General features: G+C 43.9%; 1 protein-coding gene across 9 annotated transcripts in view; it reads right to left on the reverse strand.

Annotated features, from left to right (window-relative positions):
- The window catches only part of TNRC6A (trinucleotide repeat containing adaptor 6A), a 47,100-nt gene that overhangs the window by 12,214 nt on the left and 17,619 nt on the right, over positions 1–17,267 (reverse strand). For 6 of the 9 annotated variants that reach the window (XM_065645231.1, XM_065645230.1, XM_065645228.1 and 3 more), the window contains 8 exons: positions 12,522–12,860; positions 8,502–8,549; positions 3,399–5,984; positions 2,425–2,589; positions 2,086–2,261; positions 1,699–1,779; positions 1,196–1,247; positions 23–165 (listed from right to left, as the gene is read on the reverse strand). In XM_065645231.1, the coding sequence (XP_065501303.1) occupies positions 23–165; positions 1,196–1,247; positions 1,699–1,779; positions 2,086–2,261; positions 2,425–2,589; positions 3,399–5,984; positions 8,502–8,549; positions 12,522–12,860 (3,590 nt within the window). The remainder of the gene's footprint in view (positions 1–22; positions 166–1,195; positions 1,248–1,698; positions 1,780–2,085; positions 2,262–2,424; positions 2,590–3,398; positions 5,985–8,501; positions 8,550–12,521; positions 12,861–17,267) is intronic. The other 3 variants (XM_065645232.1, XM_065645233.1, XM_065645229.1) reach the window with 1 other exon arrangement.

A 17,267-nucleotide genomic window follows, 5' to 3' on the forward strand; every position in this document is an offset into this window, starting at 1 on the left:
CACCCCCAAGACACCCACTGACCTTATCGAAGTAAGGACCGCGATCCATGGAAGACTCTTTGGAAATCTGAGGACGAGAACCGGGGCCTTTTCCAACCACACGATTGTAATCTCCAACCCCCAGGCCGTGCTTATCCATCTCCATCCGTTTGTCTTGCAATAACCCTACGAGAGGCGAGAGATGCGGCTACAACACTGCAGGGTATTCACTTTTCCAAAACCAGTTCATGCTTAGGAAGGGCTGACCTAGTGCTGCTTTCAAGCTACATACTAACAAAAGAAAACATCAGTTTATACTATAAGAAAACATCAGTTCAGCTTTAAGCTATCTGGGCTTTACTGAAAAGGTAAAGGAAACACTACAAATCAATGGCTATAGACAACTTAAAACTTGGAATCAGCAAAGTGTCACCAGATTTTGCTAGGCTCCACCAAATATTATTCTCAGTTTTCCCTTAAAAACAAGGAAGTATAATAGTTTAAACTTGAGTTTCCAGTTGTGAATGCAACTTTTATTTTTAGTAGCAATAAACATTGTCTTGGCTTTGAAGTAGTATCAAACGACAATAAAAACTGCAATGCTACAATTACTTTTAATTAAGTACCCTATCATTATAATCTATTGTTATTATGTATTAAAGAATTATACTGGTTTTTATTAGCTAGAGGAATCACAAAATTCAACCGATTCAAATAAAGCTAAAACTGCTCAAGTGTAATTTTATACTCAGGTTTAAACATTTCTAAAATAATTGTTCAGTATTAATTTAGTTCTTAGAACTGAAAATGTGTTTCCAAGAATGAACGACAACGAGCAAGTGTGGTATTGGGAACATTTCTGGGTATGTCTGGTGAAGGCATCCAGAAGGCAATCTAGACACTCACACTGCAGGAACCAACCCGCCTACCCTGCGAACATTCTGTCATGTCAGCTTAATACATAAGCTCAGCTTGATTTAGGGATAATATTACTAGAGCAACCAGATGATTCAGGTGTGTAGCGTTACTCACACGCACTATTTTTTTCCTCTACAAGGGTATTCCTTTTCTTTAGGGAAATGTATATTTAACTATATGTAGCTATAACTATATATATTATATATAGTTTTGAAAAAGTAATTTACAGAAGGATCTAAACTAAAAGAGAGACTGGAAAGGAAAGCAATAAAGCCCAGCTAGGTTCTCCTGTTCTTACCTCCAGACATGTCCATCTTATTGCTCTGTATGGTTTCTTCTGGTGATTCTCTCTGAAGTAATAAAATGAATCATCATTATTTAATAATAATATTTTTAAAAGCTAAACCAAAGAGATTCATATATACTATTTCAATTCAAGCTAATTCAATTCAATTCAAGAAAAAAAATCAAGACAAGTCAGCTGCTGTTTTGAAGCATTTTCTCTCTTTAGCAGTTACGCCATTGAACACAGGTCTCCTCACCAAAATACTCATGTTACACTCAGGAAACCAGCAGACTGCCAGATGAACACCTGGGCATGTTCACACACTTTTCATCAATAAATAGGTCTGTTTGTAATGAGGATGTAAAGAAAAGGGACAGGTGGCAGAGGAGAGACAAACAGAAAGGAACCGAAAAATACTATGAAAGTGAACATTAGGCAGTGAAGCATTTTAACCCTTGTACATTTTAACCAACACTCCAAGGCAGCGGTGAAACCAGGTAAAGGGAGATACTTACTGAGAAACTGAGATTCGTGAATTGCTTAATGAATGGATTGATCCATGTTTCGTCTTGCTTATTTCCACCTTTCATTACTCCCTTAAAAACAGAAAGGAATTCCTGTGATACTCAGAAGATGTTTACCACCTACCACTTAAATCACACCATAAAATGTTATGAATGAAGATTAAAGCTTAACGGTACTCGGTGCAGCAATCTGTTCTGAATTCGCTTTTAGAAGTGACAACAGTGCAAAAATCTTGACTCAACCTCCTCTGGGGGGTATTTTACCAACCAGGAGAGCAGCAGCGCTCAGGAACCTCACTGCTTTTTTAAAATTTTTTCCTCTCCATGGCCAACTTGCATTCTTAGGTTTGGGCCTGACATCTCACAGGCCAGAATTACCTTTGTGGGCATTTTTTTCATATATGGTGGCCAATTTAAAGATGGGTTAGCTTCTTGTGAAGAACTGCTGTTCCACATTCCAATTTCTACATCCTCCTCTTCCTCCCAGCTGGTCTGACGACTGCCTGTCAGCTGCATATCATCTCCACACCAACTATCTTGCATAGATTTAGGCCCTGGGTGGGAAAAAAATCCAGCACATTAACATTTCAGTAGCAACTGACTGCTCTTTACACACAAGTTAGCTTTACATTCACTTCAAGATAAAAAAGCCCTCAAAAAGTAAAGCTTCTGGAGCAGTATTTCACCTTCCTCCAAGCCGGCGCAGGACTCACTCACCGGGTTTATTTGGAGCCTGTTGCCCCAGAGCAGCGTTTCCCCAGCCAGAGGTGCCGGCGGCGTCGCCGATGGGCTCTCCCCAGCTGGTGCCGGTGTCCATGGGCTTTCCCCACGCCGAAGTCCCGTTATCTACAGTAGTGGCTGGAGCAGGAGGCTCTCCCCAACCTTTGTAAAGCAGTACAAGTTATTGGCAGGTTTTTAAACAGCATTTAAAAGGCTATCTATCTAAAGAGACTCAAAACGTTTGCCTTTTCTAGACCCGTAACATACAATAAAAAGCATATCAGTACATATTTACATTCTGCGTGAAAGTAATTATTACAACAGTAAGCTGTTCCATTACCCCCCCGCAAATACAAGTTGCGTATGTAAAGAATTACGTTCTGACAACACCACAAATTTCCAAGATACGAAGTTCCTACAAGCTGCTCATATTTAAGCTACTCCTCTTTGCAGCTGAAAAAGAGACAGAGCACAAACCACTTCCTGAACACCATGCGAGCTGCTCTGCAAGCGTCTTTATTCAGGGCTCTCCAACTGCAAGATCAGAAAGTCTGATCCTGAGTCCGTATCAAACCACCACCCTCCACCTGCCCGCAGCAGCCCAGCGCTGGTTTGGGACGGCTCTTGGCAACGTTAAGTTTTAATCGTTTTAGAATCTAATGAAGAAAAATACTTTTGATCTTCAGATACTACTTCAAATAATTTCTCTGTGCTCCCACACCCCAGAATTCAAGTAGAGCTGTCTAGTCTTTATTACTCAAGCTATTTAAAACTGTAACAGATCTTCCAATCTGTATTAAAATATCAAATATCTACAAGCACTGCTGTTACTTTTTTACAAATAAAACCAGTACTTCACTGGCACCTTCCCCTTTCCGCTTTGAAACTAAATTACTGTTATATGAAGCAAGAACAAAATAATTGTTTAACAATTATCAAAAGATTCAAATTTGCGTAAAAGCAAGTCTTACCAGAACCCGAACTGCTCTCCTTGCTAGACATGGCACTTGAAGACAGTAGCTGCTGATGTACCTGTGCTTGCTGGTCTGAACTGCTGCTACTGTTTGGGACATTTTTATTCCACATATTCACATTTTTGTAGTTGTATTTGCTCGGATCGCCCCAAGCAGAAGTTCCATCATCAATTTCCATTTTCCGGCGGATGGATTCGGGGGACGGCTCCTCCCAGCCGGTGGGTTCCTCCTCCTTGGCTGGCGCTGGCATGGGCCCCCCCAGCCAGCCGGAGCCCGGGGCTTTGGTGCTGGCAGCCGGAGCTCCCCAGGAGCCAACATCGGGTTTGTTCCATTCTGGAGAGTTGATTGGCTTGGATGAATCCCCCCAGCCCTGAGGCTGATTAGGTTTCGGAGGGTCTCCCCAGCCCTGGTTCTGATTAGACTTTGCAGGCTCATCCCATCCTGAAGAATTATTTGGGTTTGTATTATTACCTCCCCAAGTGACAGAATTTGATTTACCTGGCTCATTCCAACCAGATACTGATCTGTCACTGTCGCTTCCTCCCGAACTGGATTTCTTAGCCTCACCCCAATGGTTACTTCGTGAGTTTTCGCCCCAGCTATCACCGGCAGGAACTGCCCAACCCTGGCTGGCCTTTTGTCCGTCTCCCCATCCCTGTTTGATCTTCTGAGCGTCATTCCAAGACGACTTCTCCTCTTTGCCACTTCCCCATGATTGATTGCTCTTGACCATTACTGTAGCAGCAGAATCTTCCTCCCACCCCCCTTGGCTGTTTGACCCTTTGGAGTCTCCCCACCTTGTAGCAGACTTTGGATCTCCCCACCCTGATACAGATGAGGTATCGTTATTATTAGGGCTAGGTCTATCCACACACCCCCCTGAGCTGGAAGTCTGTGTCACAGAGCCCCCCCAGGCCTCTGTCCCATTGTCAGTTTTCCTTTCCCCCCTCGGTGATGTTTCAGTATCCCAGGCAGTGTTCTGTTTGATTGGAGTCTGTCCCCAACCAGAGTTGGAAAGGACACGTGGATCTAAGTCAGTTCTGTTCACTATGCTTTGGAGTAACGTATGCTGGTCAACTTTCCTTCTCTCCCGACTCTGTCCTTCGGTAGTTACTCTGTCTTCATGGCATCCAGTGCTCTCCGAACTACCTTCACTGTCCCCCGTACCTGGTTTGGCCCATGCGCTGCTCTGCTCAGTGATCTGAGAAGCAGCAGAACTCTGGCTGTTGAGCTCATCCTCCTCAGCAGATTTCCACCCATTTGTAAACTTCCTGCTGTTGCCATTCACACCTTCGCTGGAATGCTGATTAGGGGGCAGTTTACTCCATTCCCCGTTTGAAATGGTGGTGCCAGCGTTCTGGGCAGGGTTGCCCCATCCTCTCCTACTCCCACCAGCACCGGCCCCATTCCCAGCTCCCCAAGGCACGTTCGGGGAGCTGCCTGGCCCTGCCTCCCACACCCCTCCTCCTTTATTCCCGCTCATTGGAAAGGTAGTGCTGCCAGGCCCGCTCATGCCCGGCTGCATTAGAGTTGCATTCACAGTGTCACCATTAGCTTGGCTGTTTGGGCCTGAACATTTGTCTCCAGAGTAATTAGAACCATAGGCACCCCATGTAGTACCGTAAGAGCCACCATTTTTCGCCTCACCGTTGCTAAGATGAGAAATGGAAGTGCCATTTGTAACTGGAGAGGCCTGAATCTGAGAATGATTCATTGTGCTCACACGCCAGGCCCCGTGCCCTGTATTATTAGGCAGTTCGTTAATCTGCACTGAACCAGCAGAGTTTGGTAAACTAGAGGTCATAAAGTTAGTAGTGTTATTTGGTCCATTCATTTCAGTGTTAAGGTTTTGAGGTTGCCCACTGAATGAAACCTTCCTTGTACCATTTACTTCAGAATCACAATTTTCCTGAAGGCTTCCCCAGGAACCATGGGCTGAACCACCCACTTTCGAGTTAACACTCTGGCTATTCGCTATCTGACCTATGGTACTGCACGGAATACTTGTGCCAGCGCTACCACCCACAGACCCTTTCAGGGCATGTCCATTGTTCTCCAGTACAGGCCAGGCACCATGGTTGCCATTTGAATTCAAAGTGCTTGGATTTAACCCTCCATTTGATGAAGAGTTTATGGTGCCCCAAGCATTCATTCTATTGTTGCTACTTTCAGATTTGCTGTCAGGAGCATCCACAGAAACTTGACATGTGCTTATTATGGTTCCATGGGATAAACCCCACGGCCCATTAATACTTCCATTGCCCACATTATTGCTGTTGCTACCAACCACAAACTTATTTTGAGAACCGTGTCCAATGCCGTTTCGAATGCCATCATTGTCACCACCTGTGCTCCCTGAAGCCATGATAACGAGGTTTCTCTCTGAGCCAGAGCTAGAGGCAGAGTCAGTGTCCATACATTCTGAAGTCAGCTCTGGGTCACTGCCCGTGATTGATGGCCATGCTTCTTTGTCAGAGCCGTCTACAATAACTTTGTCCCAGTTTGTGCTGGAGTCGCTATTTGAAGAGACTGGTCCCCAGTGAGAATTTTCATAATGGGATCCTAGAGCACTGTGGTTCAAATCTAAAGAGAAGAAGGAAAGTCCAAGAGCATTCTTATAAATTTAGTATTATTACTTCATTAAGCAGAAGAGGTGAAATAGTCTCAAGATACTAAGGCAAGGATTATTCTACTTATTTTAACACTAGGGTCACTGAAGATGCCAGAGAAAGCTTCTGAGTACAGATGTTGAGAACACGCGTCACCCACACCACTCACACCAGCACACACAGCCGCACTCACAACAGCACGAAGAGCCACTCCTGAAGGCACACTTTTAAAAAATACTCTATAGCACCATATACAAAGTATCTTGTAAAAACATACATACAAAAACCTAAAGACTATATAAAATCAAAGATATTCTGAAAAGCAGAAATCTAACCAGGATATTCGACTGACCTAGCAGTACCAATTGCCATATGACAATAGCCAGAGAAACGCGCACACCCGCAAACCCATTAAAATACACGATCTATGATTTCTAAATACAAGTTATTTAAGATACTGTGTTTTAGACAACAACAATCGGATCAAAAACCCACACGACCAATGTGAAGTTCAGCTCCCGCAGAAGTACCGATTAAGCGCAGTAGTTGAACTGATACTTCTCATTTTCATTTATATGAGAACTACTGTTTCTTTTTCAATAAATAAGCTGATCATGTCTGGGATTCAAGAAGCCATACATCCTAATTCACTTATAAACTTTCCATGGTTAAATACAGGCTCCAAGGAGTATTTGCTACAAAAGAAGTACTATCGATTTTCATCTCCTATGTCTGAAGCCTCACTGCAGAGAACTCCCCCGCAACCGTTCCATCAAAACACAGCCAGACAGGTGCAACACAAGATGAGGCTGTGGAAGTGTGAAAAATAGTAATGAAGTTGGCAACAGAACACAAGTATAAAATGCCAGTGAAGTGTTTTCGCTCAGTATTTGCCTGAGCTGAAAGAATAACCACACTAGTGTACGCTCGATGGCTGGATACACAGCAAACTGCATCGCTCTGCCCATTAAAACATACGGGATTTCAACAAAAGAAAATGTCAACTTTTCTTTGTAACATTCCCTTTTTTGCCTCTACTTCGAATATTCAAAATATATGTACCTAGAGATAAGAGAACAGAGGTTTTATAGCTCCTGCTCATTCCTAGCGGATTTTACAGCACATTCCTTACATCAGACTGGAAGGTATAGTCGCTTTGCCCAAATACCTTCATGAAATTGTACCTGTTCACTTTAACAGACAGAGCCAACAGTGACAAAAAGCTACAATTACCAACGCTTAGGGACAAATAAACAGCTCACATTTAAGTTACTGTGGATAGTTTACTGAGTATTACACTGATGCACAACAAGTTCTGGTCTATTTTTAACTAACATTTAATCAATATCAGCTTTATTCACGCTCCAGTGATAAAGAATCTAAGCCAAGACCCTGCCTGAAGAGCAGGCGGCGTGGAGCAGCCCCGAGCGGGATCCGCCACTGGGACGGGGGAGCTGGAGAGAGCTGAAGCAATCGGGGTTCCGTTAGAACCACAACGCGAGAAACACAGTTTGTAACGAGCAGATACAAACAGCACATCATGATTAATTTCCAGTCATCCAGAATTTTATCTGATTATATACAAAACTACCCTGACTAACAATCTTTTTCCTGGACACAAAAGCATGTAAGTGATTTCCAGTATGAGCTGCTGTTCTGAAATACTCCTGTCTGCATCTCCACAACCCACAAACTCCTGAAAGTATACAAATACTAAATACACAAGGTATTATCTCCAGTTTTTCATACCTGGCAGATAACACAAGAACACCCTCAACACTGAAAATTTACAGCTGACAACATCCTACGTGTGGTTCACTGCAAAACCGGCCGGGAGCAGCCTGCAGTGCTGCTCTTGGTTTTCTTCCCAAAACTATTTAGAAGCCACAACTGAACTTTTGCTGCTTAAATCCTGGACAAAAAAAACCATTTACACAAACCTGAGTTTCTTACAATTCAGTAATCTGCTAGGATCTTTTCAGTAATTTAATAATTTAATGCTTTCTAGCTATGAGTTACCCTGCAGGAAATGTTTGCAGGAAACCATATGTATGTTCTACAGTAGTTTGTTTGTTCTAAAGTATCATCACATGGTCTAAACTAAACAGTAGGACTGAGAAGTGTAAATGAAGAAATACCTGAATCTCAACGCCCCCATCTCCTTTTCCAATTCCAGTACATACTGGTACCCACAGACTGTCAACACTGTACCTGGCCAATTACTGTACCTTTGGTCCTTAGGAAAAAATGCTTTTTTTTGGTATGAATTCTGATGCATTTTTGAAAATTAAAAATGTTTAACCAAATGTAATATGTAATGGCACAGAGCAAGTCTACTTAAGTCAGTCATTCACACAGCACATGCTATTAAAAAACATAAGCCAAAGAATAAAAAAATTAATTAAAAAAAAAAATCAGACAAAGTTGCGTGAAACACATAACTACTACAAACACCCGTAGTGCGAACCAAGGTGAGATTTAAATAGCTAACCTGACTGGTTAGGGGAGTGGCTCACCAAGTCCCGAATGGGAGGCATGCCTACAAAAAAAAAAAAAAAAAGCAAGAAAATTACTGAAGTGTTACTGCAGTAAACTGGCCCCTTGAGAACAGTCCCCAGAGCCCTTGGGCAGCCCTGCTGGAAAGGGCTCCGGGAGCCGGCTGGAACGGGGGTGAGCAGCAGTTCTGAGCTGCCCCTCTCGCAGCACATCCGTTCATTGGCCATTTGCCTGCTTCTACTAAGTATTTCCACTAGTAGTTAGTTTTCATACATTTGGCATTTAATTATCCAATTTAACACCTCCTTGATTTTAGAAGTTTGATTTATATAAAATAAGATGAAGAATTTCTAATAATGGAAATCAAAACCAGTTAAGTTTTGACTGTACTAACGTAGAATTTCAGAGGTCAGCCCTGAAACTTGACCAAGTTCCTGTATCTCATTTGAATGGCACACTTTCTCCAGCTGAGAGTCCTTCTTTTGCCAGGTGATTTAGCAAACGGAAATAACTAAGTACGGTCCAGCTCTGACTGAACCTCAGTGTGCGATAACGAACTTCCACTGACCACTCTTGCATCACTTCTGCCTCTTCAGTGTCCTATAGGGAGCACATGGAACCAAAGTGAATGTTTCAAATTCATTCATTTTACAGTTGGAGACCATCACTGTTACATCTAAGGCCATGTTTCCCAGATAAAATCAACCTCTGTCCCTACTAGCTGCAAATCCCAACTGCTCACTCCTTCCCTGGCTCCTGCAATAACCAAGAAAAAACCCTGAAGGTACAGGAAGAATCTTTTGTTTCCCAAGGCTTTGGCTGTACCACGGTTTTGAGGATCAAGCCCCCGCGCCAAGCGGGGAACCCCGGGCTGGACCGACGTGGGAGCCCCAGGGCTCCGTCCTCTCCTCGCTGGCCGCAGCTGGGAGCAGTTAGTGCTGGCGAATATTGCAGTTCGCTGTGTGAACCATTTCACTGTGGAATAAGCACCTGGCTATTCCGATGCATTACCAAGCACAGGGGGAAACAAACACACCAAGGCAGCACTCCAGACCTTCCTTTCACCTAAAGTTTAGACATGGCGGAAAATTTCAATAAAACAAACAACTGAGCTGGGTATGAAAATGTTCTGCTAAAGAGCTACTTATGTCTATTTCTTAAAATAACCAGCTTGGCACAAGACTGTCTGTTTCAGAAGTACTACATGGCGTGAGCTTCACTGACGTGTCTTTATTAAAAAGATATGCCAAATGTCCTAAAAACCAGCAGAAGAAAAACAACCCACAGGTCTACCCCTGCTTAATCTTCTAAAGAAAGTGGGTTAATTTTCAAAGCAGAAGACTATTGTCCACACAAAACACTAGAGATTTTTTTTCCCCATTGATATAATTCAAAAATTCTCCCAATAGCAGAGACTTAAAAATGTAGTGTGGGCAGGGCAATGAGAGGAAGACTTTAAATTGTGCAGTACTTGCGTTCCCTGGCTGTTCCAAAGCACCCAGCACCCAGCTAGACCGAGCCCTGAGCTGGGACAGATCCTGCTCCAGGGAACGGCAGATACAGCAACTGCAGCTCTTAACCATTCCAGCAATTTTGACTTCAACATTTCAAACTCCAGTTTTTCTTTTAGCCCTAAAACACACACCAATCCTGATATCCATTAAATAATGCTTCTAAAAAAAAGTCAAGTACTTAACAATTTTCAAAGATACTCTCTTAAGGTATAAAATTTGTTAACTCAAATAGCCTGTTATAGGGATATTCTTTCATTAGGAAGGGATCTACGGATAAGTCAAATGCAATGAGATTTTTAATCTCAGAGACAACGACAAGGAGAGCACCCAGAAGTTGCTGTTGGAGGCTACAAGAGGAGCTGGGGAGAGCAAGGCTGGGCCAGCAAACGGGATGATTTCCTTTCAGCTCCAAAGGTGTCAACAGCCTCCACATCACCTCCCTGGCAGTTCAGCACAAAGGATTCTGAAACCAGGACAAAAATCCAGTACTGAGGTATTATTTTCTTTTATGTTATCATCTTACCCACATTTCTCAAAGAACATGACAAACCATCCGAACCAGACGTTACTGCTGGTTATACCGGAGGGCAGATCTTTCCAGCGCACAGACTCAGGACCCGCTGGTCCATCCCGACCAGTGACCTCGGCCAACACAGCCAACAGGGACCCCACGGGGCGCTACAGACAACACAACCATCTTCCGAAGAAAGAAGGAACTCTGGCCAACCCTCCTCTCCCCTGAGGGCTCTCAGAACCGTTCACTCCCCAGCTGGACATGTAGATACGTTATTCAGATAACTCACATACTATTCAAACCGCAGAACTGCTCCCGGTGAAGCCATTGCCTCCGTAGTGGCAGCACCGCATGGGACACGGTGACGTGTCCCAGCCCCAGGACTGGCCACACCAGCACAAAATCGGGCAAAACTGGGAAGAACACAACACACTAATGGGAACCTGACCAACTCAATACTGGGCTGGTGTTTACAAAACATGGGAAATGAAGGCCAGTATACTCAAAAAGTCCTCCAGGTACAATTAGGAGGTTTAATAGGTTGTAGAAAGTGTAATATTTCTTAAATAAGTTTACATGTGATTTTTAATTTAAATCACTACTTGCTACCACACAGTTTGACCAGTAAAGGGCATATGCTGGAGAAAAAGCTTCATCTTAGAAGGAAGTGGGTGTATGAAAGGTTAATCTAAACCTGACTATGGACAAGAAGAAAATTACACAGGTGAAGCAAAACAAACTAACAAACCAAACCAAGAACTACTTAAAAATCACTTCTTGGAATGGTTTAAGAGTTCCATCAGTATGTTACAAAAATAATACTGGAAAGTAACATCGGAAACATTCCTCCTGGGGCACACGGATGAACTGCTTCCAATGCTTTGATTGTTCACTTCCACCTTCAATACTGCTGCTTCAGGATTCAGTGACCAGAGCAGCTCCAAATGGAACTAGAACTTAAAGTATCAAGGCTATTTTCCAGAAATCTTTTTTGTAACTGAAGGAGCTCAATGTGACATCCTTTGTAGTGTATAAAACACTGATTTTGAGAAACACTGGGAATTCAGTAAAGTTTCAGAAGAAACTATCTGTGGGAGCAAGTTACACCATGACTCCCACGTGCATGTCAAAAAATAAATACAAGTATAAAAATAAGAAAGTACTTGCCCGGTGTATTAAGTGTTAGCATGCACTAACACCAAATCCTTTTGAAAATCTAGATCCCTATAAAGAAAGCTACTTTTTTCCAACCAAAAATAGACTGCTTTTATTGTCACCAAAATTTGGGGCACTCCATGCTAGTACAGTCACTGAATGCAAACAATGCACATGTAACAGATGAGTTTACTGCTCTTAAAAGGGTACTTGAAGAGAATGTTAAAAAGCCAAAATAACAAACGATAACTATACTCAAATAGTAATAGTAATAAAGGTAATGTTTGATCCATTTTGTAAGACAACCAAACTTCAGGTAGATGAACAAAGAAAAACCTCTGACCTAACAAGAAAAAGCAACTCTGCTGTTCTAAACAAGTTGTACCCGATCTATATCTCCAGATATGAAGAAAAAACCAGTCTTGAGATGCTGTTCAGAAGGCTCTGGGAAGACCCTTCCCTGTGAGATCTATCAAAACCCGATGCAAAACAGATGCTTTGTACCATGCCCACGCTCGGATCGTTATTCGGATAGGACGGGAACTTCAGAACACAGGGTCACATTGGCTTCAACACCCGTTCAGAAACAGACATTCTACTGGGCACCACTGGAACAATGAGCAATCTGGGTGTCTAACATGTCAGCACAAAACTTGCACAAAGGGGGCTGAAACCCTCCTGCGATGTTTAATATTAAGCTATGACACAGGAAAACACTCATCATGCTCCAGCTTACATTTAAAATTTGAATAATATTAGGTCAAATATTTCACTGATAATTGAATTTAAACGACTCCATTTTCATGAAAGAAAGCAAGGTACCTCCCCTCACCTGGCTGTTTTTTGCTGCTGTTCGGCACTTCTCCGTTGGTCACGGGCTGTTTACTTGTGACGGTGCTGCCTCCCGACTGGCCGTTTAATACTTTAGGAGTCGATCCCAGGTTTGCAGCTATAAGCGGTAACTGCTGCCCTCGTTTCAGAAGCTGTTTCTGTTCCTGGTGTCGAAATCGCGGTGGTACTTCCCGAGGAGGGTATCGAGGCAAGAGCTGCTGCTGGGGGTTGGCTGGGGCCCGCTTGGCATTATTGGTGGTGCTGGTTCCGCTGGAAGTGCCGCTGGAGGGGCCGGGCTGGGGCTGGGACTGGCTGACACTGGCCTTGGCTTGTTCTGGCACTGCTCCCCCCGGAAAGAGAGAGTTGGACAAAGTTACTCAGGAGAACAGCAACTCGAAATATCGAAGACTGAGTCAATATTCTTAGGTGTGCTTATACAGGATGTAATGGCAGCATTTGCTTCTGGTTCAAGTTGTAACTCATTCCTCATTAAAAGCTCAATTATCCCACAATCTCACAGCTTTAATGGCACAGATCTGGAAGTAAGAAATATGTCTTGCTATCACTCCTAACAAAGTTATCTCTCTTAAAGTATGCGACTACTAACAAGCTTCCTATAGCTTCTCCTGACAAATAAGCACTATGCCAGTTTATTTTGGCATTTAAACTTTATTTTAAAAAATATTGAAGTTCTAACAAAAACACCACCACCAAAAAACTCACTCCAATGGGAAATTTACGTTCTATGTATAAAGAAAATGTTACGGTCTTGCCCCAAAAGAACAAGAGGTGAACAAGAACACATTGTTAAGACTTGCCTGCTTTATCAACCTTAACATCCAAAGGAAAATATATTAATATCCTTAAGCCAATCTGTTGCCAGCAGGAATAGTTAATGACACAGGTATCCCCATTCCCAGCTTGGCAGGACTGCGCCAGCATTGATCAAATGCCAAACGCGCAACTGCAGCTCCACGTTACCGCTCGGTCCTGGCAGCATGGCCACTTCAGGGCAAGATGAAGGTCAAATCATTTGCAGAAGTCAACTGTGAGCGAACACACCAAACTCAGATGCTGAGTAAAGGGAAACCCGTGACTCCCAGCCTCAGCGCGGAGCCGCAGGCCGGGGGCTCGGGAGCAGAACTGGTGAACGGGCTGTCCCGGTGGGACGAGACCGTGAGCCGGAGGGTGCTCCCTGTGCTGCTGCCGCTACCCAGCCACCACCACAGCTGCGCTCCCGACCCCTTCTCTTACTCATGTCTGCATGCACTTTTCCAGTTTCTTGGATGAGACCTCCATAAAGCCTATTTACATTTACCATGGAACTGGCTGAGACACCTCAAGACTCGCCCAGGAGCTCCCGCAGCACTGACTGTCCCCCTGGTCAGGTCACCATCTCTATCCAGAACTTCACAGAATGAAACCAGCGGTTTTAGAAGTTCCCGAAGGGAAACAGCGTTCCTGTGCTCCCAGCAAGGGCACAGCTCGGGAACGCTCGCCTCTGGCTCTACACACCAGCCTTCAGCTCCTGTACAACTGTATTTATTGTCAAGAACGGTTTTGCACATTGGCAGCATGCAAACATCCACAGCCTGAGGGTCCGAGCAGCAGCATCTTAAACCTTTTCCCTGCCCTGTTCCATTTCAGTTTCAGATGTGTCGCAGCAGGAATACTGGTACTGCAGGACTGAAAATGTAGCTGTCTGGGACTTCTACATTTTTTTCGTTTTGTTTAAAGACCATTTTACCGTTCACTTTCAGGAACAGATAGATGTAATACAAAATAAACATTAAAGGAAAATAAACTCCTTAATCTTCTGTTTAAAGAATCTGTCAGTGCTGCTTATAACTGTTTTTTAAAATTTCTGTTATAATACACAGTTACATATTTTGAAAAACACAAATGTGAAGGCCTTGAGGACAAAATCTCTCCTAAAAATCAGCAACCGAGTTAGTTGTGTTTTAAAGGAATATTATATTTAGGCTACTTAAGAAAAGTAGATAAAGAAAAATGTGGGGACCTGCTCGTTTCACAGGTGGCCAGAGAGATGTGTTTGACAGAAGGCTGGAAGGGAGGGGGCTGAGCAGGGGGGCTGAGCAGGGGGGCCGAGCAGGGGGGCCGCAGCCTCGGCAGCTCCCCCAGCTCCGACCCCGCGCTCTCCATTTCACACCTGACTGCAGAGGGACAGAATTACGGAGAGGAATGGCCTGGGCATAAGGCAATTTAATGCATGGAGAACGGGGAACAGACAATGTTCAAAAGCTATTAGATAAATTGGCAAGTTGATAAAAAAAACCCCACCAAACACCAATGCCATATCAGATTCCATCAATTTCAGTTGATACCTATATCAAGAGAGCAGGTGATTCTGATTCCTTGCACATTTTGATGCATATAATGCAAAACCAAATTATGATCAAAACTGAATTTCACAAAGTAGTCTTAAATCTACCTACATTTATTTATTTTAAAATTTTCCTGTTTTAAAAACAATTAAAAACCCTGAAAATCACTAATCCTTGGGGATTTTGCTATTTTAGCAAGTAGCTAAGAATTTGTAAGCACTTAGCACATTTCTCTGGTCTAGGTACTGCAACAAGCTTTGAAATTAAAAAAAAAAAAGTCATCACATACCTCAATCTGGGTAACTACTGCCCAAATGTGAACTTTCTGATCTACCCATGTGCCTCCTGCCTGACACCGATGCCTGTTCCTGGTTAAGGCGGTTGTGCCCACAGCGTGTGCTGCCAGCGCCACGGATGCCAGCCCGGCCACAGCCATGGCACGCAGCGACGGCACCGCAGCCAGGGCACGCAGCGACGGCACCGCAGCCAGGGCACGCAGCGACGGCACGCAGCGACAGCACCGCAGCCAGGGGACGCAGCGACGGCACCGCAGCCAGGGCACGCAGCGACGGCACCGCAGCCAGGGCACCACAGCCAGGGCACGCAGCGACGGCACGCAGCGACGGCACCACTCGGGGACACACACACCCCCCCAGCCTGCTCTACGCCTATTGAACTGCTTGCTTTTTTCTCCTGTCAGCTGAAGTGGAAAGCACACCTTGCTCGAAGAGCTTTTAAATCCAACACCCACCTCATCACGTGCTCAACGAGGTTCCGTTCTCCTCCAGTACCGGTTCCATCCACACAACCGCCCCTCTGAGATCAAGTACAATCATCCAGAGTTGCAGTAGGATGTTTAGGATAGTACCGCAACACAGCAACACTAATGCTTTACTTTCCCAATTAAAGATACTTTAAGACAAAGTGCATATTGTAACAGAATCCAGTGGAACCACTTCCAGCTTTAAAGAGTACAACTAATAAACCAGGTGCGCCTGCCAAGCCAGCCCCGAAGCCACAGCATGAACAAGACTTCATCAATGGTTTAAGTAAATTACATTTTTCAGGTATTCTACGCATTCATTTCCTTAGCAATGATGGTACTTCTTTCTACTGTGCTCAGAAAACTACATAGAAATCTCAGCAGACAATACAGTTCCATTAGAGAATACATAGTTGACATTCGTACATTAATTTCAAACTGACGTTAATGAGCAGCGCAGCAGAATTCCTTTGCCTTTGCTGCCCTAAGTACCACCAACCAAGTTTTAAGCTACACAATTTATCCTGTCCAACATTTTCTGGCCCACAACTTCTCAGAAGAATAAATAATACATTAATATTCCAATATGGCTACTATAAATTCTAACAGTCCTTAATCATTATCTTAATATTTGAGTTTGTTACAAACAAGTTGCTTGTTTAATAGAAGTTTGTTCTGCACAGCAATATTTGATTTTGAATCATATTAAGGCAGAAAGAGAATATTAACAGACTTACAGTTAATCTACTTGACTAGTACTAGCAAGTTTACAGAAACGAATACTAAAAATGTCAGATTTTCATGAAGAACAAACCTGCTGCAAACCCACAAAGCAGGGGATGGTGCAGTTAAGAGTTTGCAGAGAGATTCCAAAGACAGACGCTTCCAACTGGTGTTGCTGTCCCAGGCTGCAGATTGCACTAGAAAATGGAGGAGCAGCATGGTGTCATTTTACTGCTCCGGAGCTCCCGGAGCGGGGCCGGGGACGCAACTCCCCCGCCAGGAAAAAATGGCAGCTGCTTCAGTAACTTTAATGCAGATGGAAAACAGTTTCGCGCTCGCCCAAAAATCAGCGTCCCAAGATGAAATGGTCTAGCGAAGCACACAAAGAGCAGCCCCAGGCTGGCATGGCAGCGTTTCCTCGGCTGCTGCTGGAGCCACCTCTTCCAGCGGGCGGGGGTCCCTCCTGACCCCCTGGCTGGCAGGGCGGACGCTGCGGGGCGGGCAGAGCAGCCTGGCGTTCGGCTCACACACGTAAGATGTAGTGCTAGAATTTTCGTGGTGGAAAAATGGCCGCAGCTGTAAGCTCAGCGAGCTGATCTGGAAAATATCTAACTGTTTGCCAATTCATTAACCCCTGCTGATCCGCACAAAGGTGAGCTGTGTGCCATTCCTACGGGTGATTCTAACAGCAAGCATTGCTTGTTCTGGTCACTTTTGCTATCTGCTTTTAAGATTTAAAAGGTAACGTAACAGTTTTTTCCAATCAGGAAAAGCACAGTTAGGCAAGTGAAAAGAAAACAAACAAACAAACGCAAACAACAAAACCCAGACGAGTTAGAGTAGTGTGTTCACGCAGTTTTGCTTCACAGAGAAGAAAATGAATAAGAAGTTTCCAAGGTGGGAAATATGAGTCAAA

The sequence above is a fragment of the Caloenas nicobarica genome, chromosome 14 (assembly GCF_036013445.1).
Source record: "Caloenas nicobarica isolate bCalNic1 chromosome 14, bCalNic1.hap1, whole genome shotgun sequence".
In the NCBI taxonomy this organism is placed as follows: Eukaryota; Metazoa; Chordata; class Aves; order Columbiformes; family Columbidae; genus Caloenas; species Caloenas nicobarica.